General features: G+C 59.6%; 1 protein-coding gene and 1 long non-coding RNA gene across 6 annotated transcripts in view; one reads left to right on the top strand and one right to left on the bottom strand.

Annotated features, from left to right (window-relative positions):
* The window catches only part of HDAC5 (histone deacetylase 5), a 34,672-nt gene extending 9,983 nt beyond the window's left edge, over positions 1 to 24,689 (top strand). Inside the window, exons 3-27 of one of the 3 annotated variants that reach the window (XM_059908485.1) lie at positions 2,694 to 2,765; positions 13,464 to 13,723; positions 13,821 to 13,965; positions 14,076 to 14,190; positions 14,474 to 14,604; positions 14,749 to 14,895; positions 14,985 to 15,097; positions 15,390 to 15,521; positions 15,742 to 15,964; positions 16,929 to 17,140; positions 17,414 to 17,716; positions 18,460 to 18,625; positions 19,464 to 19,597; positions 19,979 to 20,099; positions 20,565 to 20,614; positions 20,757 to 20,864; positions 21,235 to 21,290; positions 21,428 to 21,515; positions 22,444 to 22,563; positions 22,816 to 22,913; positions 23,086 to 23,204; positions 23,680 to 23,813; positions 24,079 to 24,163; positions 24,307 to 24,472; positions 24,564 to 24,689. In XM_059908485.1, coding sequence (XP_059764468.1) covers positions 2,694 to 2,765; positions 13,464 to 13,723; positions 13,821 to 13,965; positions 14,076 to 14,190; positions 14,474 to 14,604; positions 14,749 to 14,895; positions 14,985 to 15,097; positions 15,390 to 15,521; positions 15,742 to 15,964; positions 16,929 to 17,140; positions 17,414 to 17,716; positions 18,460 to 18,625; positions 19,464 to 19,597; positions 19,979 to 20,099; positions 20,565 to 20,614; positions 20,757 to 20,864; positions 21,235 to 21,290; positions 21,428 to 21,515; positions 22,444 to 22,563; positions 22,816 to 22,913; positions 23,086 to 23,204; positions 23,680 to 23,813; positions 24,079 to 24,163; positions 24,307 to 24,472; positions 24,564 to 24,603 — 3,338 coding nt within the window. In that variant the 3' untranslated portion in view covers positions 24,604 to 24,689. Of the gene's footprint in view, positions 1 to 2,238; positions 2,766 to 13,463; positions 13,724 to 13,820; positions 13,966 to 14,075; positions 14,191 to 14,473; positions 14,605 to 14,748; positions 14,896 to 14,984; positions 15,098 to 15,389; positions 15,522 to 15,741; positions 15,965 to 16,928; positions 17,141 to 17,413; positions 17,717 to 18,459; positions 18,626 to 19,463; positions 19,598 to 19,978; positions 20,100 to 20,564; positions 20,615 to 20,756; positions 20,865 to 21,234; positions 21,291 to 21,427; positions 21,516 to 22,443; positions 22,564 to 22,815; positions 22,914 to 23,085; positions 23,205 to 23,679; positions 23,814 to 24,078; positions 24,164 to 24,306; positions 24,473 to 24,563 lie in introns of those variants that run through there. The other 2 variants (XM_059908484.1, XM_059908483.1) reach the window with 2 other exon arrangements.
* On the bottom strand, positions 15,545 to 22,716 carry LOC132355929 (uncharacterized). 3 transcript variants are annotated; one of them, XR_009499722.1, is made up of 4 exons: positions 18,207 to 22,716; positions 16,393 to 17,315; positions 16,068 to 16,250; positions 15,545 to 15,643 (listed from the first exon to the last, which is right to left on the bottom strand). It is a non-coding gene; the product is annotated as an uncharacterized LOC132355929 (long non-coding RNA). The 3 variants fall into 3 exon arrangements; XR_009499720.1 differs by lacking the exon at positions 18,207 to 22,716 and having other exon boundaries at positions 16,393 to 17,758; XR_009499721.1 differs by lacking the exon at positions 18,207 to 22,716 and having other exon boundaries at positions 16,068 to 16,202; positions 16,393 to 17,758.
* Positions 24,690 to 26,586: the final 1,897 nt, after the last annotated feature.

Raw genomic sequence — 26,586 nt, 5'->3', positions numbered from 1 at the left:
AGGCCTCCTCTCTTATTCCCCTGGAGGATTCTGGGAACTACAGTGAGGATTGTCTGGCTGTGTCTGACACTTCACTTCCCACTTCAAGCTGTTACTGGAAGTCATAGTAGTGCTGGGAACTGCCCCGAGTCCCCGGCTCTGGCCACCTCTGGGTGCCCAGTCTCCTGGGTGCTCCCAGCTTTCCTAAACAGGGAGTTGTGTTTCCTTAGATTTCTGACTGCTCCACGTTCTGGGGCCCCTGCTTTTGAGTCACTGTAACTGATTATTTCCTCTGTTCCAGAACAGGGCTGCCCTACCATACTCTCCTGTGCCCGGGGCAGGCAGAGAGAGCCAGGACAGGGCTAGCCAGCCCTTCTGGTTGCTTTCAGCGTGGGTGGGCGGAGTCCTGGCTGGGAGGGGCTGCTGCCCCCAGCTTTCTGGGTTCCCTTGAGTCTGCTGCCTGTCACCCGTTAAGGAGACCTTGACCTTCCCTTCCCTTCCCTTGCTCTTGAGAGAGCCTGGTTGGCTAGGATGAGGTTGGGGCAAGGGGTGCTGAGCAAAGTCCCCAGACCTACCCTGAAATGTCTACCAACTCCAGACCCCTGTGGGGAGCACTGCTCCATCACCAGTTTTCTGGAGTCTGCCCTGGCTGAGAAGCTGAGGCTCTAGAGCTTTGTTTCGTTCCTGTTGACCTCCAACTCCCTCAATATACATCTTGCCAGCCAGTCTAGGGCCTGGGAAAGCCCACCTCTGCCACTTACCCATCCATGTGATCCCCCCACCTGAGGGCAGGAGGCCCCTTTGCCATCCCCAGCTGGCAGGAGCCACAGCTACTGTGTCCTTGGTTGGCCAGCTCCTCCTGGGCTCCCGACAGGAGGGTGAGGTCATCCAGTCCAGGGAGAGGACAGGTGTCCCTGGCTTCATGCCTAGAGTTGGGGGCAAAGGGGGCCAGGAGGGGGCTCCAAAATAGCAACTGTGACATCAGGAAGGGGGAGGGGGACATAGACCCAGGAATAACCAGGCTATTAAAAGGCTCCAGTGAGGTCAGGGGGCCAAGTGGGATCTCTGTATCAGTGGGAGGCACAACCTCAGGAGGAGGGATGGGCCAGCAGTGGGCTGGGTAGGCGGGTGTCACCAGTGTTCATGGTGCTCTAGCCTTAGGTCCCAGCAGGGCCCCAGGAGCCGGGGCTGCTCTGCCAGGCCTGGGGCTGGTGGCTGGTGGGGAAGGACTGGATGCTGGCAGCCCCTTGACTCTTCTTGGAGGGGCTCCAACCTCAAGTCTCTTCCTACCTGGGTACTGGGGGTCATTATACCTGTTAATGGAAACCCTGGGGCAGGTTCGTGTGCTCCCTGTGCAGGAGGCAGTGGGCTGTGGTGGTTAGAGCTCAGACTTGAACTTCAGACATCCCAGACCTACCACTGAAACAGCTGTATGACCTAGGGTGAGTGACTTCATCTCTCTGTGCCTCAGTTTCCCCGTCTGCACCTCTCTTCTGAGGTCATCGCGCAGAGTAAACGAGGTGACGTATGTGCTGCTCGTAGCATTACACCTGGCACGTTGCCACAGGAAGAGCTACCTGCTCTGAGAACGGGCAGGTGCTCCCAGGTGCCCTTCCCTGGGTGGGGTGAGGCCTGTCCAGGAAGAGTCTCCCTGCCCCCTGCAAGGAAGCTGAGCAGCCTCCGGAGGTGACACCCCTAATGGGTAGGAGGGAGCTGCCATTTAGCTGCTGCTCAGGGGTCTCCCTGCTGGTCGAGGGGGTGGGGGAGCCACCTCCCGGCTCGGAAAGAGGGCAGAAATTAAATCAACTCCCATCCGTCGGCTGTTAGAGGGACTCCAGGGAAGATGCAAGTTTAGGCCAGGTGGCCCTGTCTGCCACCCTCTCCCAGACCCTTCCAGTTCCTTTACTTGCTCTGGATGGCGAGAGGGCAGATAGAGGATGAAATCTGGCTCTTTGGTCTCTAGCCCTTCGCCCGCCAAGAGCAGCGCCAGAGCTGCTCCCAGATGCGTGGGTATTCTAGCATGTGCCCTTCCCCAGCGCAGGCTCTGGCCACCCGGCTCTGTGGCGTTGGCCCTGAACGCAGGCCCTCCCCTGTCCCCATCCCCCTGCCTGGCGCTTCCTCCTGGGGTGGAACGCGCCTCCCCCTCCCCCACGTGGGGCCTCCGCCAGGCCCGGGCTCCTGGCAGCCGGCCGGCGGCTCCCTGAGCATGCTCCACCTATTTATAGACAGGGCCCTCCCCCAACTGCTATTTCAGTCTCCTGCCAGCTGCCGGCGGCTCATTCGGGAAGGAGGAGCAGGGAGCCGGGCCCAGAGCTGTCACCCAGGGCTGGGAGGGAACACAGAGAGCCCGCCTGCCTGCTCAGCTCCCCTTCCTGTCCCCTGAGTGCTCAGCCATACCCCGCTCCTGGGAGCTCTGGAAGGGCCAGTGGTCGGATGCCCCTCTAGCAGGGAGCTGGGCCTGTGGCTCCGGGGCTCCTGGCTCCTCCTGCCGCCTGGAGTGCCCAGGCCGGATGAGGCACCTCCCCACAGCGCGGGTCCCAGCAGCAGTGGCCTGAGGGAGCCCCTGAGCAGCGAGGGCCCCGCCCAGCCACCTTCCCTTTGGCCGACTCCCGCCTCAGGCGGCCCCCTGCCGGGCATGCTGCTGGTGCCCAAGGCTCAGGGGCTTGTGGAGATGCTGCAGACCATCTATGAGACGGAATCCTGTTTCTCAGCAGATGGGATGCCAGGCCGGGAACCATCCTTGGAAATCCTGCCTCGGACCCCTCTACATGGCCTCCCTGTGGCAGGTAAGTGCCTCGGTGTCCCTGCCTGCCCTCTGCCATTGGGCATCCTTGTCTCGGGGGCTGAGCGTCTGGCTCCAAGTCTTGCCCAGATGGGGTCCTGCTTAGATCTTTCTGGAGGTCTTTGTTGAGGATATGTGCAGTCAGGGGAGGTGTGCTTACTGCGATGGGCTTCCCTGCTCTCCCTGGGCCAAAACCTGCCCTCCCACCATGCCCTCCAGCTGCACTCTGCTGCAGCTCTTCGAGTCCCTTTGGCCTCCGGCAGGGTCGACATCAGCTGCTGGGGGCTGTGGATTACTAGAGGATCCTGGCCTAGTTGGCACCATGGTCAGAGGGGAGGAAGTGGGTCAGTGACCTGCCTCCAGGCTCTCTGCTCCCCGGGTCTGGACAAGGGAGGAACGCATAGCCGGAGTGTCCATAAGAATAAAGGCTACCCCCACTCCTCTGGCTGGGTTCTTGGGGTCAGAGGGTCCAGTGCAGTGATTTCTGCTAGTCCCCAGTCAGGAGTGCCCTGGGAATCAGACACCTGGGGAGGAGGCTTGATGCAGTTGTGGTGGAAGTAGGCAGAGGCTGGCAGCTGGGATGCTGGGGGTCTTGGCTGCCTTGGCTTCTGGTTCCCACATATCTCTCCTTCCCCCAAGCTTTGGTTTATTCTCAACACATGAGGATGAAGGAATGTTACTCAGGCTCATAGGGCTTGAGGACTCCCTAGCCCTCCCACCTTCTCAGCAGGGACTTTTTTGGCTCTTGGCTGGGGGTGGGGTCCCCCAGAGCCAGGCCACTCCTTCCCTCCCTCCCAGGAACCTGTTGGCAGCATCAGGCCTTCCTGGCACAGCCTTCCCACCAGGCCGGCACCACAAGATGCTTCCTCTAGGGAGGGGCCTGCTGGACCCATGCCCGCTTGGCCCCTCCTGGCAGTGGCTTGGCACTTGGGTGTGGGTGTCTGTGTGTGTATGTATGGGGAGTCTTTGCCTCTGGTTACGTGGGTGTGGGTCCCAGGCTTTGAACTGGAAGGTGGGAGCCGTGTGCCTGTGCAAGTGCCAGTGATTTGGCTCTAAGCTGTCCAGGGATAAGGTTGCAGCTGGACTGGGATGTGTGAGAGGATGGAGGTTTGGGGAACATTTGGAAAAGCCTTCAAACCAAGCCTACCATCTGCCTGAGCAGGGATGCCCATGTAGTCTCCTAAGGTCACGGCATAACCCTGGGGACCAGCCCTGAGAGTGCCCGTGCAGGCCCCTGGGATAGGGGGTGGAACCTTGGGGCCAGTCGTGCAGAGTCTCTGCACAGTCCCCTGGGAGGGGTGTAAACGCAGAGGGCCGTTCCAGCCCTGGTCTAGTGGAGCCCACAGCTCTAGCTAAAGACCTGCCTGCTCACTCCTACCCTGAAGCCTCTGGGAGTCAAGGTGGTCCCTCGCAAAGCAAAGGGCTGACTGTGCAGAGCATCTGCTTGGGGAGGTGGTTCTACCCCATTTGGCAGATGCCATATCAGTCCACCCATCCTGTCCCCACTGCCCCTTGCCTCCCAGAAGCAGTTGGCGGTTGGCCTGAAGTTTCCTCCTCAGCGTGTTCTCTCATCCTCTTTCAAGTTGGGCCCCAGAGTCCTTGCAGGCTGGAACCCCGCTGGCCCCATCCCTTCCCTAAGGCTCCCCGTCCCTGCATAGACCCCCCCAGCCAGTCCCTTTCCCCCCCGCCCCGACACATGCACACTGCCTAGCCTCTGAGCGGTGGCGTGGTCCATGCTAGCAGGAGGGACGCGTGAGTCACCTCAGCGGCTCGGGGAGAGGGCTAAGAATGTTCCCCCTGCGCAGCTCTGATGCTGTGTCTGTGACGCGGCTGGGGACAGATATAGGCCTGGAGCTCGGCTGCCTTGTTTTTTTTTTTGGACTCTGGAATGTAAATAGATGTTTCAAATAGAAACGCTTTAACCTTTGGGTTAAAAAAAAATCCACCCCAGATAAACACGGCCATGAGGGCCAGGCAGCCTGGTGTTCCCCCCCCCCCCAACCCTCCCCCGCCGCCTCCTCTCTCCATCTCTTGATCAGTCTCCAGACAGGATGCAAAAGCCTGTGGCTAAAAAAGCAGGTGTCCAGGGACGCTTCTTGGGCAGTGTGTGTGTCCAGGCCTCCCCAGCCCGAGGGTTTGAGGAAAAGGGGCTTTCCAAGGTGGGTGTCTGCCCTGAACTCTTTGCCCACTCCAGCAGTAAGTCTTGGAACCCTATTTTAGGGGCATCCTTGGCTCTCTGGACCGTCTTGTGCGCACTTAGCACAGTGCCTGGCACATGGATGAATGAATGTTGCTTGAGGGGACTGGCATCCAGGGTTGACAGCAGGATTCCTGGGCTCTATTCTGGGGCTTGGCCCTCTAGGTGAATAGACAGATATGGTAAGTTGCCCTGGTGGGTGAGCCAGAGTCTTGGCAGGCGAGCCCACGAAGGATGTGGGGTGCTCTCCTCTGTTCCTGCTTGAGGACGGGGACAAAACACAGCTTCTGCTAGTGCTGTCAGGTCTTCCTTGATGGATGGGGTCTCTTCCTGGCTCCACCTGCAACAGCCCGGCACACAGTGGGCACCCCTCTCATACAGGCTTGGTCCCGGCTCGGGGAGCCCAGGAGCTTGAACTCTGGTGTGGGATTCCCAAGGATGCAGTGCTGGGGGATCCCCTGCCTCCCTTCTGTTGGGCCTTGGATTTCCCTCTGGCCTGGACTGGGCAGCGCGCTGCTGCTTGGGGAACGTGTAGGATGTTAAAAGCAGGCATGGAGGAGGAGTCTTCTTTCCCCAGTGAGGGAGGGTGTGCACCCCGCTTATGCCAGGAAGGGGTGCTATGGATGTTGGGAAGTGCCATGGGGTTTGGGTTTGGTATTGGGGTTTCCCCTGGATATTCTTATTCACGTTCTTCATACCATTCCAAGCTTGGCTAGGTAGGTGGGTGTGCAGGCATAGGGGTGTGGGTAGGTCAGAAGTGCGAGACTGGGGTGGGAGGGGAATTAATATTATAATCTACTAGATGATGGGTATTGGGGTGCTTTCCTTACCTTATCTCCCTTGGAAAGGTATTAATAGCTATGTTTTACAATTGAGAAGGATCTGAGAAGTTAAGGAACTTGCGCGAGGTCACAGAGTAAATGATGGCTGGGCTTCAGACTCAGGTCTTTGCGTAGGGCGACGTCTAACCCATACAAGAGCTTCCCTGTACAAATTTTTTAAAGGCGGCCCTTCTTCCAGGTGGCTATATCCTCAAGCCAGAGTGCATGGCTTAGCACTGGGAGCATGGGCTAGACTTCAGCCCCCAACTTGCCCCTTCAGTTGGGTGCCCTTGTGCAGTACACAACCTGCACAACCTTATGTGGTGGGTCCGTCTTTGTTGCTTCCAAAGTTTGTGCTCCTCAACAAGAGAGACCCTTCTGGCCTTGGGGGGCTCCTGAGGTTTCTGGGAGGAGACTTTTCTACAAATACTGGGGGCCTCTGGATCAGCTATTTCCCCCCCATAGGGATTTCGGCCCAAGGGGGCAGAAGGGGGCTCAGGAACAAAGCCTCCCCTGCCCCCATCCCCTCCTACCCCATCCCCTCTTCTTGTTTTTGAGACCCTCAGCTGTCCCTTCCCTGCTGCACAGCTGCCAGACAGGAAATCAGATTAACCGTGTCCACGCACACAGCTGTAACAGCTGTCAGGTTGGCAGCAGAAATGCCGCCAGCGGGGGGACACTGTGAGAAAGTAGTTCTCAAACTTTCAGTTGCCACAGAATTACCAAGGGAAGATATTAAAATGCGGATTCCCAAGCCTTACCCCCCACCCCAAGGTTCGGATTCCGTAGGGCAGCCCAGGAACCAGCATTTTTAACACATCTCAGATGATTTTGATGTGAGTAGGTTCAGACCATGCTTGGAGTATGGGCAGGGGTCCTATGGACAGGAGTCATGGGGCCTAGCAGCCTGCCAGTGGATGTCACCAGTCTCCCTAGAAGGCCTCGATGGGCTTTGGGACTCTTGGGAGAAGGCCAGCTGCAGAGGGAGGGAGGCTGTTGCCTCAGTCAGATTCAAATCCAGCTCCCAGCAGCCTGGCAGTGTGGAGACGGAGGATGTCTTAAGACACTGGGGAGCAGGTGTCTAAATCCCTGCGGGGCAGGGGATTATGACAAGTGGCCAGGGGGACGGGACGCTCTGCTGGACGCTTCAGGCTGGGCTGTGCTCGGGGAGTAGCGCAGGCAGAGCTTCTGCCCTGGAGCCCCTGCTGTCCACCCCAGATGTGGAGCGAGCAGTCCCAGCAACATCTGCAGACTTTGAATGGTTAGTGTGCCTTTTAATTGCCTCTAGCTTAGTGCCCAAGTGTTTCCTGGAAATGGCTGGGCTGGGAGAAGTGAGTCTACTTCTCCTCCAGAGAGCTGCTCAAGACCAGTGACTAACTCTGTTTTTGCCGGTGAGAGATGCTTTGTGCCTTCCACCAGGGCTCTGCCTCCCTTAAGCTTAAGGTCCTTGAGAGGCACAGTCTACCTCAAGGTTTCTGGGGGTTCGGTTCACTTGGCCCCCATTTCCCCTGCACTCTCGGCTCTGGGGTTCTGAGGCCAACCAGGTCTCCCATCTAGATCCTTGGATCCTTCATACGGAGTTTGGCTCTGTGCTCTCATTAAGTTCAGGAATAGCCTTCAAGATTTCTCCTGGTTTTTGGTGGGAGGCAAGAGAGAACCAGAAGACCCAGGGTTAAGCCCCGGCTCCTCCGCCTCCTTTCCAGGTGACTTTGGATGAATTTCTTCCATCTCTGGCTTTACTTTCCTCCTCTGTCAACTGGGGGAGTTGAGTGGCTGATCCGGCTGGCACTTCCTTCAGTGACATTCTAAGTCTTTGACATCAGTTTCACATTGCTTCCGCCTAAGAGGGGCTTCGGGTCGCCCGAGTCCTGGCCCCAGGTGGATGTAGAATGGTACTGGGGAGAGGGGTGTTGCCTGCAGCAGGCACAGCAAAGTTAGATACCTGGAAAGGCTTTCTGACTGCTGGGAGCTGGGGCCCCAAGAGCAGGGACCAAAGCTTGTGTTCACCTGTGTTAAGTAATGCTTTTAAGGGACTGAGGGATCCCACCGCTGTGGGCTGAGCCTCAGAGGACAGGGTGGCCATTCTTGGAGCTAACAAGGCAGGGGAGGCCGGAGAGACAGGCTGGAAGCGCTGCCGTCGGGAGGAGGCTCTTCCCAGGGATGCCTCCTCCAGCGCTGGGATCCAGCTGCCGGCCGCTCCAGCTTGTGTTGTGTGGGGCCCACCGGAAGGGTTTTGATTGGGACAGGACCACAGAGTGACCTTGGGACGGTCTGAAATGAGAGCGCTAAGAGAGCTTAGGCTTCACTAGACTGCCAGAGGGGTCCAGGACACACAAAAATGTCAGGAGCCATTAATAGCCTCGACTAGTACCTCCTGAGATTTTCCCAGGCTCTGCGCCAAGCTCCACTGCACGTGTTATCTCTCCGGAGCCCTAGGAGCTCTGGGAGGTGGGTGCTATTCTTCCTCCCATTTCACAGATGCCCGCACGCAGCACAAGGAGGGGCTTGGTGTCTTGCCCTAGGAAGTGGCAGAGGCTGACTTGAACGCTGGTGTTCTCTTGTTCCAGAGCCCTCGCTCTTAACCATTGTGTGATGTGTGTTGGCTTGCACTGCATGGGGAGTTGGGAAAATTGCTAGGTGAGCGTCATCCCCAGCTCGCACATGTGGAAATACTGTCTGCATTGTGGTAGAACCTGTCGAGCCTAAATTGGCCTCCCTAGTCACGTAAGAGCACAGAAATAGATCATGGGAAACCGTCCTTGGTGGGGAGGGGTCATCGGCGTCATGGGGAGGAGTGTGAAATGCTGTTCCCTGCCTCCTTCCAGAATCCCTCAAGGCCAGCAAGGGGACAAGAGCCTTTTCCCATTCTCCAGAGGGACAGAACGAGGTCATTTGACATTTAAGGAAGCTGCTGACACCCCAGACTGCTGAGGGAGCTCCTGAGGGCCTGGGTGCTGGTGGAAGGCACTGTCCTCTAGGGTGGGCTGCCAGCCTGTTGCTCTCCAGAGGGGCCAGTTCTCTAGGGCTGGCTCTTGCTGAGCACCTGGGATGCCCCACACTGGAGTTAGCACTGCATAGGTTAGTGTTCAGATGGAGCCCGCCTGAGCTGGGAGTCAGGACACCTGGGTTTGAGTCCCTGCTACTTAAATGGTGAGATCTCCTGCACAGCAGCCTGAGAGGCTTGGTTTCCTTGTCTGTGATACGAGGCAGTTGAAACAGATGATCTCCCCTTTCTCCCTCTTCGCTCTTTTTGCTGGGGGTAGCTCTTCAGATCCAGGGCTTATCTGCAGAGGCCTCATTTTCATCCTGTGTAGACATTCCAAACCGCTTAATACACCCCTCCCTCAAACTCTGTGTACCCTGGCTCCCCTCCTCCCCCCAGCCTTCTGTGGCTGGTGGCTTCTGGGAGCAGGGTCTTTTTAGAGCCAATTGTTAAGCTTCTTAGGTCTGCCAGGTCGGTCCACACACTGTGGTGCCCCCTCCCCCTCCAGTGCTTCTCCAGGGGGAACTCAAGGTACCATTTCCTTGCTGCTAGGGTTTGGGTCACGGGGATACTGGAGTTGGTGACTTCTCCAAGAGAAGGCTGGGAGCTGGGGCATGGCCTGTGGTGTGTTCAGAGCAGGAGGAAGGCTTGACCTTGGTTTTTATTTTGAACCCTTTTCCCAAAGGTGCTGCTAAAAACCTGCTCCTGGTGTCCTAGAACCCCTTGTCTGCTCGGGGGCAGTGTCCCTTTGCCTGGACACTCTCTTTTTAGTCTAAGCCTGTGCTGGCAGTCATCCCAGAGGTTACCCCGTCAGCACCTGCGTCATCCTCCCCCCCCCCCCCCAGGAGCCAGGGTATCCCTGGCTGTGCTGCCCAGAGAATCTGCTGTGGGAGCCCCCGCTGGGCTGATGGGGCAGTGGGGTTCATGGAGAGATCGGAAGCCCAGCTAGATGGGAAGGAAGTGTCACTAAAGTGTCACTGGCGCTTTTCAGTTGTACCCACGAGCTGGGCAGGGTGGTCCCCTCTAAGCCAGAGCCTGGTGTGTGAGGGACCCTTCTGATGGCTGCCCACCCAGCTGCCGGGGCTGGGGCTTCTCCAGGGAGGCAGTGTTGGTTAGTCCTTCCGAAGGCCGGAGGACAGGATGCTCTTGCTGCCAGTTCCTAAGGCCACGGCTCCCAGGAGGCAGGGTCAGAGTCCCCGGAAGGGGAGGAGTATGGAGCAGGCAGACCTGGACCCTTCTGTCTGCCTCTGTAGGAGGCCCCTGTGTCAGTTACTGGCTTCCTCTCCACTTCTGCAGCTCTCTGTCAGGAGGAGGCCTGGGGTAGGAGGCCGTGCCCTCACATGTGACCCCCTTCCCAGGCCTTTGCTGGCCAGAGTCCCCAGCCTGTCCTCTTAGGGACCAGTGTTCCTCCATCTACTTTCTTCCCTTTCCAGAGGTCCTGCCACCTTTCTCAGTCCACCAGGAGGCGGTCGAGAGCCTCCTCCTATCATGACACTCCCATTTCCCCTTCCAGGTGCTTGGTTCTCAAGGCAGCCACTGCCACCTGCTCTGCTCATGCTAAACTGGCAGAGGGCACAGATCCTCAAGGGGGAGCAAGGCCAGCCACACTGTCGGTTTCATGCCCAGAAAACTGCATTTGGGGGGGCTGTGTGCCTCCCCCCACCCTTTCCCTGACTCTAGCCGTCCAGCCGCAGCCCCTTCCATCTTGGATGGAGCCGGGTTACTACCTGCAGACCCACGGGGTGCTGCATCCTGTCCAGGCCCCACAGGGCCTGCAGATTAATATTCCCAGTCGCTCGTGCTTCCTGCTTGTGTGGGAACAAGGCTGTGTGGCAGAGCCCGCTGGCCGCCCCGCCACCTGCATACCAATGGGACTGAGGCTGCGACTGCAGCACAGGACCTAGCATCTCTGCCGCGGTGGCAGCGGTGGCAGCGGCTGTGCAGGAGCCCTGGTGGGAGAGTCCCCTCGCCTGAGCCCGTGCCCTCTCTGCAGGGCTCCTGCAAGGGAAGCCAGCACTGCTGGCGGCAGTTCTAGCCCAAGCAGGGTTATCTGCTGGGAGCCAGGAGCACTTGGACCCCTGCCCTTCCCTGGGCGGGCGGGCGGGCTGGCATCCGGCTCCCGCAGCCCCGGCACTGCCGGGAGCAGCAGGTTGAAGCCTGTCCACCTCTTGGCTGAGTGATCAGAGTGCCATGGGCCAAGCCAGCCTCGCCTAGGAACAGATAACACTCCGGCCAGCCTGGGACCTTGCTGAGTGTTTCCAGGGCTGGGGACACCTGAGGCTGGCTGCTGGTTCCTTGCTGCCACCCTCCTTTTGCACCCTGGACAGGGCCGGCCACCTCCAGAAAGGGCCTCTGTAGTTTCCCAGGGCCTTTCCTCCTGGTGCTGGGGCAGGACATGGGTTAGGAGGGAAAGTGGGTGAGTGTGTGTGTGTGTAACCCCACCCTCCTGGTTACATCTGGCCACTCCTGCAGATGTGGCTCTGGCCTTGTGGCCGCAGAGTCGTCAGTGTGGCTGGCGGGCAAACCACAGAGGAATGTGCCCGGCAGTGCTGGGGGAAGAAGGGCTAATGGGGAGCATGAAAGACACTATGCTCAGGCTACCTTCCCTCTCCCATCTCCAGTGGGTCCCAGGAGCCATGTTCAGCCGTGAGGGTAGCATGGCCTTGGCCTTCAGCAGGCCTTGTCCCTGCCTTGGGGGGACACTCATTCAGTGCAGGCTCCCTGGAGAGATCCAGGCTCACAGACTGCACTGGGTGTGGGAGCCTTTCTTAGCTCAGCCCTTAGCCCCCCTCCCGGCTCCCTCTCCACTCCTGATAAGAGATGGCAGTGGGGGCCTGGGCAGAGGCCTGCTCGCGAGGGCAGGGGACACCGGCAGCCGGCAGCATGGTGGGGTCTTTCCTTCTCCAGGCCTGGGCTGGAGTGGGCCTCCTTGCCGCCGGAAAGTCTGCCCAGCTCCCTGTGGCCTCCCTGGGCTGGAGTGGGGAAAGTGAGGGCTGTCTTTGGAGAAAGAAGTGGAAAAGAAACAACATGGTCTGGCCCTGCCTCTCTCACTTCCTCCTTTCCAGGCAGTGGGTAGCTTGCCTTCCCTTTCCTGCAGGCATCAGGAGGCTTTGTGGGGTGTGGGCTGGGCTTGGGGCTCCCTGCTGGCGTGGTGTTTGCCCAGTTGCCCTGGCAACCACAGGGCAGTGGTGGAGAATGACATTCAGTGACCAGAGGACAGTATACAGGGATCAAGAGGTCGAGACCCATCTTTCCCATAAGCCCATTGGAATCTTTTGCCACTTCCTGGGGCCCCTTGGTCCATGGTCCACGTGGGGGCCTGGACGCAAGGTCTTGGGACCCAGCAGGTCCCTCCACCCCTTTCCCCTTTCCCCGCGGGTTCTCCCTGGGACTGGAGTTCTGAGATCTCTGCCTTGGCTCCAGCCAGCCCCCCCTGCCATTACCCTTCTTCCTGTCTGATTCCCTTTCCTTTCCTGTCTCCTCCTCCCACCTCCTCCCTGCGCCTGCCCGCCCATTCTCTCTCTCTTTCCCCCCTCCCCCCAGGCACAGCTGCTGTTTGGCTCACTCTATATATAGCGGCATTTTCAGGGTAATTACAATAAAACTGTTGAAAGGAGATAATCCAGCAAAGGAAGCGAGTCTGACTCCCAGCCCCCTCCTGTCCCTGGTTTGGTGCAGCCCTGCACCCCCCCTTTTCCTGCGGCCTCCTGCTCCCACCCCACCCCGTATTCCCATAGCCTCTCCTGCCCGCCCCATCTGCCCTAGCTGAGTGTGGGGCAGAGAAAAGGGGAACGGATAGGGATGCCCAGAGGGTCTCCACAGGCCTCTCCTGGGCTTACTGAGGTCCCTGGCTGCTAGCCACATTAGTTCTAGAACTAACGTCTGTGCCTCGGTTTCTCCTGTAGTATATAGGCCTCTTGGCAGGGATTGTGTGGTGTTGAGAGGTGAGGGGGAGGAGGCACAGGAAGGATGGTGGTTAAAAGTATAGGATTTGGAATCACATCTTGGTTCATTGATCACCTGGCTGTATGTCTTTGGTCATGTTACTTACACCTCTCTAAACCTCAGTTTCCTTATCACTAAAGTAATTCACATAAAATGCCCAGTGGCCTTAACTACCAATGACGATATTCTTTGTTGAACACTCATGATCTTCCAGGTATCCTGCTTTGCTTATGCATGTTTTCTTTCTTTTTTCTTTTTTTAATAAATTTATTTATTTTTGGCTGCGTTGGGTCTTCGTTGCTGCACGCGAGCTTTCTCTAGTTGCGGTGAGCAGGGGCTACTCTTCATTGCGGTGCATGGGCTTCTCATTGCGGTGGCTTCTCTTGTTGTGGAGCACAGGCTCTAGGCGCGTGGGCTTCAGTAGTTGTGGCGCACGGGCTTAGTTGTTCTGCGGCATGTGGGATTTTCCCGGACCAGGGCTCGAACCCGTGTGCCCTGCATCGGCAGGTGGATTCTTAACCACTGCGCCACCAGGGAAGCCCTGCACGTTTTCTTAGTGAAGTTCATGGCTTCGATCTCATTAAATTAAGGCAGAAGGCTGTATCCACAGAGCAGAGGGATTTGACCCCCCCCTCCCCCATTCTCTTGGGGTCTAGTAGTCCTGCCTGGTAGCTTTCTGGGCCCCAGGCATGGCAGCCAGGGCCCGGTAGGGTCTGGGATGGCCCACTGACCCCTTCCTGTCTCTTCTCCCCGCAGTGGAGGTGAAGCCGGTGCTGCCAGGAGCCATGCCCAGCTCCATGGGGGGCGGGGGAGGAGGCAGCCCCAGCCCCGTGGAGCTGCGGGGTGCGCTGGCAGGCCCCGTGGACCCCGCGCTGCGGGAGCAGCAGCTACAACAGGAGCTCCTGGCGCTCAAGCAGCAGCAGCAGCTGCAGAAGCAGCTCCTGTTCGCTGAGTTCCAGAAACAGCACGACCACCTGACCCGGCAGCATGAGGTCCAGCTGCAGAAGCACCTCAAGGTGAGCGAGGGAGGGCGCGGGGGTGGGGGGCCACCCAGACCTCTGAGCCCCGCCCGGACCCGGCTCACCCGGCCTCGCTCCGCCTGCGCCCCTGCAGCAGCAGCAGGAGATGCTGGCGGCCAAGAGGCAGCAGGAGCTGGAGCAGCAGCGGCAGCGGGAGCAGCAGCGGCAGGAGGAGCTGGAGAAGCAGCGGCTGGAGCAGCAGCTGCTCATCCTGCGAAACAAGGAGAAGAGCAAAGAGAGTGAGGCCTGGGGGCGCCCGGGGCCAGCTGGGACTCCTGCCCCGCCCCACGCTTCCCAGCCGTGGGGACCTGGCCCCAAGCTCCCGGCTCAGCTGTGCCCTGTCCCGCAGGTGCCATCGCCAGCACTGAGGTGAAGCTGAGGCTCCAGGAATTCCTCTTGTCGAAGTCAAAGGAGCCCACACCGGGCGGCCTCAACCATTCCCTCCCACAGCATCCCAAATGCTGGTAAATGGCCCTTGGCAGGCATGGGTTGCAGAGGTGTCCTGCTCAGGGGCTGCTTGGCTGCAGGATGGCAAGGGGCTCCTGGCCTGAAGCCATATAGGGGCCCTGTAATCTCTGCTAGGAGACGACACTCCCACTCCTGTTCGTCTCCTCGCTGCCCTCCCCAGGATCCGTTTCCTATCCTCATATGCAGTGGATGTTTCATAAATGTAGATTGCTTGGTGGCCGGTCCAGCTGGCTGGGTGATAACCTACATCTGTTTCCATCCCCTCCCTCCACCCTGCAGGGGAGCCCACCATGCTTCTTTGGACCAGAGTTCCCCTCCCCAGAGCGGCCCCCCTGGGACGCCTCCCTCCTACAAACTGCCTTTGCTTGGGCCCTACGACAGCCGCGATGACTTCCCCCTCCGCAAAACAGGTGAGTGAGTACAACCTGGCCTCCCAGGATATGGGGGGGGGGGGTGGGGGGGCGGGCAGAGGTGGGAATGGGGAGGGGCCAGGCTAGGCTGCAGGTGTGTCCGTTTGTGTGCGTGTGTCTGAGCCCCGGCTGCCTTCTCCCCAGCCTCCGAACCCAACTTAAAAGTACGTTCGAGGCTAAAGCAGAAGGTGGCCGAGCGGAGAAGCAGTCCCCTCCTGCGTCGCAAGGACGGGACTGTCATTAGCACCTTTAAGAAGAGAGCTGTTGAGATCACAGGTGCCGGGCCTGGAGGTAAGGGCTCCTCTCCTGTCCCTGTTCTGAGGGCCGGGGAGTGGGGGGTGGCTCCGAGCAGGCCCAGGTGACAGCCACTTCTCCCGTAGCGGCAGCCGTGTGTAACAGCGCGCCAGGCTCCGGCCCCAGCTCTCCTAACAGCTCCCACAGCACCATCGCCGAGAATGGCTTTACTGGCTCAGTCCCCAACATCCCCACCGAGGTACAGGCCTGCCAAGGGCTGGGCGGGTGGGCCAGAGCTGCTTTCTGTCCCGTCCGGCCTGTCTGGCTGAGAGTGCCCAGCAGGGACCCCTCTGCCTGTGTGGACAGGCTAGAGGGACCTATTGCCCCAAAGTGGGATCTGTCCCACGGGCCTCTGAATAGCTCTGATCTCTCAGTCCCCCCAAGGTGGGGCTTGGTGCAGGAAGTGGGGCGTCATTCAGAGCCCTCAGCCTTGGCCCCAGGTGGCCCCCCTTTGCCTGCTCTCATGCTTGTCTCTCCCAACTGCTCCCCAGATGCTCCCCCAGCACCGGGCCCTCCCTCTGGACAGCTCCCCCAACCAGTTCAGCCTCTACACGTCTCCCTCTCTGCCCAACATCTCCCTAGGGCTGCAGGCCACGGTCACTGTCACCAACTCGCACCTCACCGTAAGTACAGGGAACATACCCTGTCCTCCCTCTGGTGTTGAGGTCTTCGGCCCTGGATGCCCCTGGCTGGGGCTGTTGTCCTCCCAGGGTCCTGATGGCGATCAGATGGCCCTCCCCCAGAGCTGGGGGTGGGCAGAGGGTAGGTGAGGGATGCTGGTCCAAAGTCGGCAGGACTGGGGGCAGTATAAACCCCTCCCTCATCCCCATCTCCTCTCCCCAGGCCTCCCCGAAGCTTTCGACGCAGCAGGAGGCCGAGAGGCAGGCCCTCCAGTCCCTGCGGCAGGGTGGTGCACTGACGGGCAAGTTCATGAGCACATCCTCTATCCCCGGCTGCCTGCTGGGCGTGGCACTGGAGGGCGACACCAGCCCCCACGGGCATGCCTCCCTGCTGCAGCATGTGCTGCTGCTGGAGCAGGCGCGGCAGCAGAGCACCCTCATTGCGGGTGAGTGGGCGGGCAGCTGTCCAAGGAGGGGGTGTCAGGCCCCCCCATTCTGAGGGCTCAAGGAAGGACCATCTGTCAGGGAGAAGTAGCCAGGGATACTCACCAGCCCTGTCACAGCTCCCTTCCATGGCATCATTGATTTCTTCCATATTCTACAGACGTTATTGAGTACCTACAGCCGGCCAGGCACTGTTCCCGAAATCTGCCGTCGTAATGGAGCTCACATTCCAGAGCAGTGCTGTCCAGTAGAAATATAATACAAGCCGTATGTGTACTTTGAAGTGTTCTAGTGGCCACATTAAGAAATGTAAAAAGGAACAGGTGAAATTAGTTTTAATAACATGTATTTAACTCAGTATATCTAGGATACTATCATTTGAACATAGAATGAATATAAAGAGTTAGCAATGAAATATTTTGTTTCATACCGTCGTTGAAATCTGGTGCGTATTTCACACTTAGAGCACATCTCAATTGAGACAGGCCATGTTTCAAGTGCTCAGTGGTCACGTGTGGCTGGCAGCCATGGGATTGGACAGCGTGGCTTTGGACAGTCAGCCCATAAGTAGCTGGTGGCATCAGAAGAGGTTCTGCTTAAAAGACACATGATCCTGGCCTCCAGGCTTCCCAGCTGGGTGGGATCCACGTCCATGATCAGGGAGGTCTTGCAGTTGGGGAGAACTAGTCATTGTTCTCGCACACGGGGGGCCCGAGACTGTACGTGCTCGTAAGTGAATCCAGGAAGTTTTGCTGGAGGTGGTGGCTCTGAGCTGCGAGACTGTTCAGTTGTGGGGAGGAGGAAGAATGGGGCTCAGGTTTGGGGGCAGGGTGCTCCAGGCCCCTCGCAGGTTTTTCCTGAGTATGGAGGCGCCGCTGTTCCAGAAGAGGGAGAGTCGCGGGGTGGGAGTGGGAGCCTGGTGCCCTGACAGTGATGGTTACTTCCCTCTCCCCACCACCTCCACAGTGCCGCTCCACGGGCAGTCCCCGCTGGTGACGGGTGAGCGCGTGGCTACCAGCATGCGGACGGTGGGCAAGCTCCCTCGGCACCGGCCCCTGAGCCGCACTCAGTCCTCGCCGCTGCCCCAGAGCCCCCAGGCCCTGCAGCAGCTGGTCATGCAGCAGCAGCACCAGCAGTTCCTAGAGAAGCAGAAGCAGCAGCAGCTGCAGCTGGGCAAGGTGAGCCGGGAGAAGCAAACATCCAGGGCCGTGCTGGGGTCAGGACACAGAGGGTGCCGGGCTGGCAGGGGGCTGGCAGGGGGCTGACACCCAGGCCACTCCCCAGGCTGCATCAGAGGAGCCGCCTTGCCTTTCTCTAATTCACATCAAAGGTCTGTATGGGCTGGGCGGCTGCCTGCCGGGGAGAGAGGAGGGAAGGATAGAACCTCCTGGGCCACGGGCTGCACAGCTGCGCCCCCTCCCAGCTGATGTGCCTCCTTGCTCTGCTGCTAGATCCTCACCAAGACTGGGGAGCTGCCACGGCAGCCCACCACCCACCCCGAGGAGACAGAGGAGGAGCTGACAGAGCAGCAGGAGGCCTTCCTGGGGGAGGGAGCCCTGACCATACCCCGAGAAGGCTCCACGGAGAGTGAGAGCACACAGGAAGACCTGGAGGAGGAGGAAGAGGAGGAGGAGGAGGAGGAAGAGGAGGAGGAGGAGGAGGAGGAGGACTGCATCCAGGTCAAGGATGAGGAGGGCGAGAGTGGTGCTGAGGAGGGGCCCGACTTGGAGGAGTCCAGTGCTGGTTACAAAAAGGTGCCCCCTCCGCCCCAGCCCTTGATCACCACCCCTCTGTCCTCCCCCGTATCTTTCCACCTTTGCCCTTCCCTCTCCCCAGTCTGCAGTCTCCAGGCTGTGTAGGAACAACTTTTTAAGAGTGAAAGGGGAGCGGGAAAGAGACAAGGGGCTGTGGAAGGGAGGGAGCTGCTTGTGTCAGTCTCAGAGCTGTCTGTGCCCCGTCTGCCAGCCCCTCCCTGCGTCTGTGACTGCCCCCGCCTGTCTGCTTCAATGTGTGTGTGTGCACGCGCGCGTGCGTGTGCACGTGGTCTGTGTATATCTGCGTTTCTGCCTGCGTAGGGCCGGTTGTGCGTCGGTCTCTGCGTGCGTGTGTACACACACGCCCCCGCTGTTACTACAGTCTGCCCTGGTGCCTAGCACGCACTCCATTCATTGCGGACACAGCTGAGCCCTCCGGGCCTGACTCATCCCACCCCCTCTCACACCCCCGTCCCTCCCAGCCTCTTACCTCAATGCTACTCCGGTAGCATGACTCATCACGTCCCCCCCCACCCCATCTCTCCCCATCTCCTCGGAGATGGAGATGAAGATGGCTAAGGCTGGAGTGTCTCCTGTCCCTGGAGGGAGGAGGGTGGGGGGAGGAGGCGATACAGAAGAGAAGGGCTGGATTCAGGCCCTCCACCCCCTGGGAGGCCACCTGTCCTCACTTCCATTTCAGACTAAGCCTCACCCAGGCTCCCTCCCACTCTCCTCCTTCCCAGGTGTTTGCAGATGCTCAGCAGCTGCAGCCGCTGCAGGTGTACCAGGCGCCCCTCAGCCTGGCCACTGTGCCTCACCAGGCCCTGGGCCGCACCCAGTCCTCACCTGCTGCCCCTGGGGGCATGAAGAGCCCCCCGGACCAGCCCACCAAGCACCTCTTCACCACAGGTGAGCCCCGCGCCCGCACGAGCTGTCCTCACATCGTGTGCCGGGGGCCTGTGTGTGGCATCCAGCCTTGGGCATCGTGAAGAGATAAGATAGAGCCCCTGCCCTGGAGAGATGGCCAGGGCCCCTCAGAGCATCCTGAAGGGAGGGAAAGCAGGCCTTGGCCCCCTCCCTCTGCGCCATAGCCACCTGTGGTAGTGGTGGCAGCCTCTGCCTCAGTGGGAGGGTGGTGAGTGTCCCTACCCGCTGGGGCAGCGTCTTCCTTCAGGGACCCACCCCACCACTGCTGAGGGACCACCAGTTTTGCGCCCTCGCCACACAAGCCCTGGAGGCCTAGGTGGAGGGAGCCCACTGTCTCAGTTTGGTCCTGCTCTTCTAGTTCCCTCTCTGCCCTGTGAGGTTAAATGTGAGGCCTCAGTCCATTCCAGAAGGCTCTTCCATGTGAAACTGCCCTGTGCTGGGCTCTGTGGGGGCACAGATGCTTGAGGACGGTCCCGACTCACCAGTGGGGTGTGTCGGGGGGTAGAGGGGCAGCACACAGGGGCTGTGACAGGAGGGGGAAAGGAGGGTGTGCCATGAGGTCAAAACCGATGGGGGTGTCAAGGGCGGCCTGGTGGAGGCTTGAGGAGCAGGGGGGCTTTTGACAGGCGGTGGTGGGGGAAAGGGATTTCATGAAAAGAAGAGGGGCAGGTGTGTGGGAGGGCAGCTGGGGGGGCTGTGAGGAGGGGCTGGGACGAGGGTGGGCTGGGGAAAAGCTCAGTGAGCTCTGCTGAGGATGGCGGGGGCCAGGCTGTCACACAGCCCAGAGCAGTGCTGGCTGACAGGTGTGTCTCTGGCCCAGGTGTGGTCTACGACACGTTCATGCTGAAGCACCAGTGCATGTGCGGCAACACACACGTGCACCCCGAGCACGCTGGCCGGATCCAGAGCATCTGGTCTCGGCTGCAGGAGACAGGCCTGCTCAGCAAGTGTGAGGTAAGGGAGCCCCTCCTTCCAGCCTCCACCTCAAACCCAGCGAAAGCCTTTGTGTTTCCCCTATCGGGGAAGCCTCTGTCTGGGTCTCTTCCTCATTCTCTCTTCAACCCCTGACTTCAGGGCCAGGCCCCCCAGGCACCTCCCAGTGCCATCCCTTGTAGCCTGGTTCCCCCATGGTCCCCAGCTGAGTGGGGGAGGGTCCTGGACTGGGTCCCTGGGGGACCAGGGCATTCTTTCTCAACAACCTTTGGATCTCCCGAGGCGAGAAAGTGGCTCCATGTGCCCCAGGCTGTGGGGCAGAGAGAGGGGCTGGGCCTCGGGGGAGCTGGGCCTGCGGTGCCATCCCTCTCACCGGCCTCTCTTCCTGCTCTCCCCTGGCAGCGGATCCGGGGTCGCAAAGCCACGCTGGACGAGATCCAGACGGTGCACTCCGAATACCACACCCTGCTCTATGGGACCAGCCCCCTCAACCGACAGAAGCTGGACAGCAAGAAGCTGCTCGGTGAGCTGGCCGGCCGATTGCGGGGGTGGCGTGGGCCAGGCCAGGTCTTCTGCCCCGGCGGGACGGGGGCTGTCAGGAAGACCACCACTAGGGTAGGCAGGTGGGTTCCCGTGGGTGCAGTTGCTCCATTGCATGCCTCCAGAGGGCGCCATTCACACAGACTACATGCTGGTGAGATGTGTGCAGGAGGATAGGAGGTGACAGGTCAGGCCTGGTGATGGGCTTCGCCCTTCTCCCTAACCTGTCAGGCCCCTTTTTCTCCCTGCCATTTGCCCCAGAGGTAGGATGCCCCACCCAGGACGGGGGACAGACATCTCCCAGCTGGCATGGGCTGCAGAGGCCCGTCGTGTGCTGGGGCCTGGCCTTCTTTTTCTGTGATTGAGCTTCCTGCCCTCTGCACACCCCAACCTGCGGCTCTGGCAGTTGAGGCAACTTCCAGAGTAGCTCTGTCCCTCTTCCCTGCAGGCCCCATCAGCCAGAAGATGTACGCCATGCTGCCTTGTGGGGGCATCGGGGTGAGTAGGGCACCTGCCAGTGGGGATGGGTGGGTGGTGCTCCCAGCTCCAGCCCCTCCCTTCCTGCCCACCACAGCTGCACCCCCATTCTCGCCCTCCCCCTGCAGGGGGCACGCTGAAGCCTGCTCTCCTGCCCCCGCAGGTGGACAGCGACACCGTGTGGAATGAGATGCACTCCTCCAGTGCCGTGCGCATGGCGGTGGGCTGCCTGGTGGAGCTGGCTTTCAAGGTGGCGACGGGGGAGCTCAAGGTGAGTGTGTGTGGGGCCTTGGTCCTGTTGCCTCAGGAGCGGGGGATGGGGTTAGCCGTGGTTTTCCTGTCACTAAGGCACCATCCTCTGTAATCTCAACTCTCAGGTGCAGGCGTGGGGAGGAGGTGCCAGCTCCAGGCCAGCTGGGGGGTGAGGGGTGAAGAGGGAATGACCAAGAGACACTAATGTCTGTGCTCTCATGGGTCTCATGTGGCCCTCGGCTGGCATTCCTAAAGGTTGTGGGATTGATGCTTATGACTTATGCTCTCATCCTGGCTTATGCTTCTCTCCTTCTGTGTCCACCCACTTCGTGGCCACCTTGCCCGCCTGTCTGCCTCTTGTTTCTGTCCCTCCGTCTGTACCTCTCCAGAATGGTTTTGCCATCATCCGGCCGCCGGGACACCACGCGGAGGAATCCACAGCCATGTGAGTGCCACCGCAGCCCTGCCCCAGACCCACTGCCCTCACACCATCTCCCTCTCAGCAGAGCTGATGCGCGTGTATCTGTGAGCAAACATCCACTAAGGCTGACGACCTGCCCTCTTCTCCGCTCACCCCCGCAGGGGATTCTGCTTCTTCAACTCTGTAGCCATCACAACCAAACTCCTGCAGCAGAAGCTGAATGTGGGCAAGGTTCTCATCGTGGACTGGGTAGGCAGTGGGCTGGTGGGACCAGGGTCAGCCTTCAGGAAGCCTCCACCCCAACCCCACGCCCTCTTCCTCAGGTGCCCCGTGCTGGGGCTGTTAGCCCAGCCCTCACAGTCCCATGGGGCCCCCTCCTCACTAGTGGAGACTCGAAATGCTTTTAGCCCCTGGTCCACCTTGGCCCCCAGCCCGCAGCCTTGAGCAGCCAAGGAGATTTTCTGCCTTGAGTGGTAGAGACAGCTCCTGCCGTTGCTAGAGACCCTCTTGACTGGGGGCTGACCATGTGCCAGACACGTGGTGCTGCTTCGTGGCTGCCTTGCTTCCTAAGTAGTAGGATGTCCATTTCGATAAACGGAGACACTGGGCTGTTGGGGGACTTACCCAACCAAGGTTACTTAGCTTGGGATGTTGGTACTGGGTTTCAGATCAGGCCTGTCGGCCCCGGCATTTCTGCTCCTGCTGCCACGCTGTGCTTCTCCGCCCCTGCCTCTCACAGAAGAGGGAAAGGCCCCTACTGCTCGCTCCCTGTGAGGAGCAAGCCTCAGCAAGGAGGGATCTAATCTCTTCAAAGCCCAGCTTGGGCTTCAAAGTTCATAATGTTGGGTTCTTCTTCAGAATGCATCTGTTTGCTTTCAATTCCTGACTAGCCGTGCTGTTTCCGTCCACACTCCTGAGCAGAGTGGGCCCGCAGGGAGATCCACCACATTCGTCCCCGGGCTTTGTGTCTCCTCTGTGCAGTGCCATGTCCCGGCCCGCAGACCCTGGTTAGAAAAGCGTGGGGCGATTCCGTGGCGAACGGAACACAGATGCCCTGTAGCTAGTGGTGGGCTGCACCCCCAGAGTCCACCACAGGGTCGGGGTGGGCCAAGTGGAATTTTGACCTTTGGGTCAGAGCCTGGGCCTTTTCCCTGATGCTTCCACCCCTTCCCACTAGGACATTCACCACGGCAATGGCACCCAGCAAGCATTCTACAACGACCCCTCCGTGCTCTACATCTCCCTGCATCGCTATGACAATGGGAACTTCTTTCCGGGCTCTGGGGCTCCTGAAGAGGTACAGCTCCTGGGCTCAAACGTGGGGCCCTCGGGGAGATAGCAGAATGGGACCTGGCAGGGAGCCATGGAGGCCCGTGGTGGTGCTGGTACCTGGGGAGTCTGGGCTCCTAGTGGGAGGACCACGCCAGCCAACTGCCCCTCCATGCAGAACAGAGGTCAGTGGAGTGAGGGCTGGAGGCAGGGCTGAGGGCGGGGCAACGTCTGGGATCCCCAGGCAGTGAGAGTAACCCCTCCCCCACCGTGCTGCCAGGTTGGCGGAGGGCCGGGCGTGGGGTACAATGTGAACGTGGCATGGACGGGAGGTGTGGATCCCCCCATCGGAGACGTGGAGTACCTAACGGCCTTCAGGTGGGGACTGAGAAGAGCCGAGGGAGGGGTGGGAACCCCCGGGCCCTGCCGTGGGTGGGGCAGAAGGCACTCAGTTCCGCGTGGGTGGAGGGGGTCGGCTCTGTCGGGGGCAGAGCCGGGTGAGGCCTGGCCGAGCCACCTGCCGGGGTCAGCTTGGGCCCTCCCTTTGCAGGACAGTGGTGATGCCCATTGCCCACGAGTTCTCACCTGACGTGGTCCTGGTCTCCGCCGGGTTTGATGCTGTTGAGGGACACCTGTCTCCGCTGGGTGGCTACTCTGTGACCGCCAGATGTGAGCCTGTGGGGGGATCGAGGGAGGCTGTGGAGCAGGAAGATGGGGTCGAGTGGGAGGCTGGGAGGAGGGTTGAAGGCAGGTCTAAGACTTGGAATCATCCTGGCGGCATCCTCCCACTCTCCCTCTGCCAACCCTGGCCTTGAGGGGCAAGCAGGTGGGGGCAAGTGTCTCCTCCAGGAGTTGTAGGGATGGAGCTCGCTGATCCTTCATGTTTCAATGGTGGTTTTTCATGGTGCTCCTTAGGAGACGTGTAATTGGATCTTTTTAGCCTCTTACGTTTTGTCTTTTATGGAGCATTTAGTCCATTGACATTGAATTTTACTATGGATATCTATTTGGGTTTAAATCCACCATTTTCTTTTGTGCTGTTTGTCCCATCTCTTGTGTTTCTTTTTCTCTCCTTTCTTACTTTCTCTTGAATTGAGTTTTTTCTTTAATCGTTTCCTCTTCCTCCCTTCACCCGTCCCTAAAGGTTTTGGCCACTTGACCAGGCAGCTGATGACGCTGGCAGGGGGCCGGGTGGTGCTGGCCCTCGAGGGAGGCCATGACTTGACTGCCATCTGTGATGCGTCTGAGGCCTGTGTCTCCGCTCTGCTCAGCGTGGAGGTGAGGGGTGCACAGCGGGACTGGGGGAGGTGGGCCAGCAGGCCAGGGGGTAAGGGGCCAGTGAGGGAGGGTCCCTTTCCTGGGTCAGGCAGCACCGAGGGCCCTTGGGGAGGTTTTCCTGATTCCTGAGGACAGGTGGTGGCCAGGGAAGGCTTTCTAAATAGAGGTTTCCCCAGAAAGGCTATGCTTGCCCCCGTGATGGGGCTGAACGGCGGGGTGGTTAGAGGGGCAGCGACTCTAAGCCTTCTCTTCCTTTCCCTGCCAGCTGCAGCCCTTGGACGAGGCAGTCTTGCAACAAAAGCCCAACGTCAACGCAGTGGCCACGCTAGAGAAAGTCATCGAGATCCAGAGTGCGTGGGCACAGGCAGAGGGACTCAGGGCCCAGCTTGCCAAGGGGGCGGAGCTTTTGTGACGCCAGGGCTAGGGCTGGGGGTGTCCGTACGTTTGGGGGTTTCTGGCTGTCCCTGACCCCCGGCCTGTCCCTCATCCACAGGCAAACACTGGAGCTGTGTGCAGAGGTTCGCTGCTGGTCTAGGCCGTTCCCTGCGGGAGGCCCAGGCAGGTGAGACAGAAGAGGCTGAGACTGTGAGCGCCATGGCCTTGCTGTCGGTGGGGGCCGAGCAGGCCCAGGCTGCTGCAGGCCGGGAGCACAGCCCCAGGTGAGGTGCCCCCCACCTCCCTGCCCTCACCCAGACTGGTCCCCCCCATCCCACATTGCTTCAGTGCCCTTCCCTGTGCTTGTGCCCACAGGCCGGCAGAGGAGCCCATGGAGCAGGAGCCTGCCCTGTGACGCGCTGGCCCCCATCCCTCTGGGCTTCATCATTGTGATTTTGTTTATTTTTTCTATTAAAAAACAAAAAGTCACACATTCAACAACGTGTGCCGTGTGGGTCTCTCAGCCTCGCCCCTCCTGCTCCTCTAAGCTGCCTCAGGCCCCCGCTTTCCCCCCATGGCCCATGTCTCAGCTCTAGAAGTTCGCGCCCTCTGTAGGGCGAGGGGTACCCTTTCCAGCCCTTCCTTCACGTTGTATCCCACACCCACTTCCTGCATTCTGTCTTTGTGCCCCTTGGAGCTTGGGCCAGCTCAAGGTGGGCCTGGGGCCCAGATAGCACCTTCCGGTTCTGGGGTCCCCCTGAGTGAGGAGAGAACAGTAAGTTTGGTGCCTTGGCTTCAGCTGACTTAGGGGGAAATGCCTTAATTTCACCCTCCTCCCCTCTCCAGCCCCAGGGGAGGATCCGGAGGGTCCCTCTACAGTCTTAAGATGTAGAGTGAAGGGGAGGTGGGCTCCCGCCCTGCGATTCTCACTCTTTTCCCCCAGTGTCCTCACCATCTCCACACAGACCCCTCTCTCCTCCTCCCTTCTCCTAGCCTCAGCACCGAAGGGAAGCTTTGTGCTCTAGGATGTGGGCCTGAGGTCTGTGGGCAGGGCTGTTTTGCCTTACCCTCCTCAGGGCCTGTTTCCCCTTCTCAGGAGCTGGAGAGGGTGAACGCATGTGGGGAGGTTTGGAGCTGCACTCCTAGGTTCTGAGGGGCCAAGAGGAGCCACAGAACCAGGCCTGCTCTCCATCTTACTCTGTCGGCCTCCCTGCCCCTCTGCTGGCACAGTCTGGGGAGCGGGGAGAAGGTGGTCCCTGCAGGGGGGCTCCAGGCTGGTGAGAGCCCCCCTGCTGTTCAGGACCAGATTTCCCCAGCCATCCAGCGTGCTGCGAGCAGAAGGGTCAGTGGCCCACCTCTCTCCTGGGGCCTTTGGCTTTGAAGCCTGGGGATGGTGAGTGGAATTTCTAGAAGGGGCAGGGCCAGAGCCCAGGAGTCTGCCCTCAGCTGTAGCTTCCCTCCCTCCTGGGCTTCCTTTGTGGGCCACCAGCCCAAGGGAACGAAGACCAGGATGGGGCTGGGTACTGCCCTTTCTCTTTCCCAGAAGCCCTGCTAGCCTTCTTGTTTCCAGGGCTAGGAGCCCAGAAAGCTTCTAGCGAATGCTCTCCAGCCTGTGGGAAACCAAAGATGGGAAGCAGCTCCTAGGGGGCTGAGTCTTCCTCCCTCCTTCTCCCCAACACCGCATATACTTTCTTTCCTCCTGTCCCCAGGGCTCCAACAATCTGTTTACATATTTATTATCCTAATGGGGGCCTGAGCAGGGTTGAGGGAGCCAGGAGAGGGGCAGGAGTCCCACCACCATTGGTTCATTGTGCGCTTGTGTCTTGTGTGTTGTTAGTGTGTTCTAGATCCTCCTGGGGGATGGGGATGGGGCTGGGCCCAGTGTACCAGGCCTCCCCAGGCTGAGCCCCAGCTCCGGGCCGCTTACCCTCCCTCTCCCCTCGGCCGGTCTGGTTCTCATGTAAACCCACTCCTTGCTTTGTCTCCTTGGACATGGATTTCAGTTAAGTATTTTGTAAACTGTTACACTGTGTGTCCTTGTGTAAATAAACTTGTTTCTGACAGTGCCTTCTGGGGCCAATGTCTCTGTTCTCTGGGCTCTCAAATGGAGTTGAGGGTCTCATTCCCCCTCCTGGCCAAAAAAAACTACTCTTCTTTTCTCCAGCCCTTGGACTAGCCAATTTAGGAAACAAGAGGCTGGGGTGGGAGGGAGTGGGATCTCTGTCCTGTGGGTTAAGAACAAGGTTTCACTGAACGTAGCCACAGCATCTCCTGGGACCTCTGTGTGGCCTACATGGTGATGGTGGGGAGGGGGCCCAGGGCTGAAGGTCTCCCTGTTCCTTCTGACTCTCAGTCTCTGAGGGCACAGGGTTGAAGCGGGAGCAGAACAGGTGGCCTG

This window comes from Balaenoptera ricei, chromosome 20 (genome assembly GCF_028023285.1).
Source record: "Balaenoptera ricei isolate mBalRic1 chromosome 20, mBalRic1.hap2, whole genome shotgun sequence".
Classification (NCBI taxonomy): Eukaryota; Metazoa; Chordata; class Mammalia; order Artiodactyla; family Balaenopteridae; genus Balaenoptera; species Balaenoptera ricei.
This window is presented reverse-complemented; position numbering and strand designations above follow the sequence as displayed.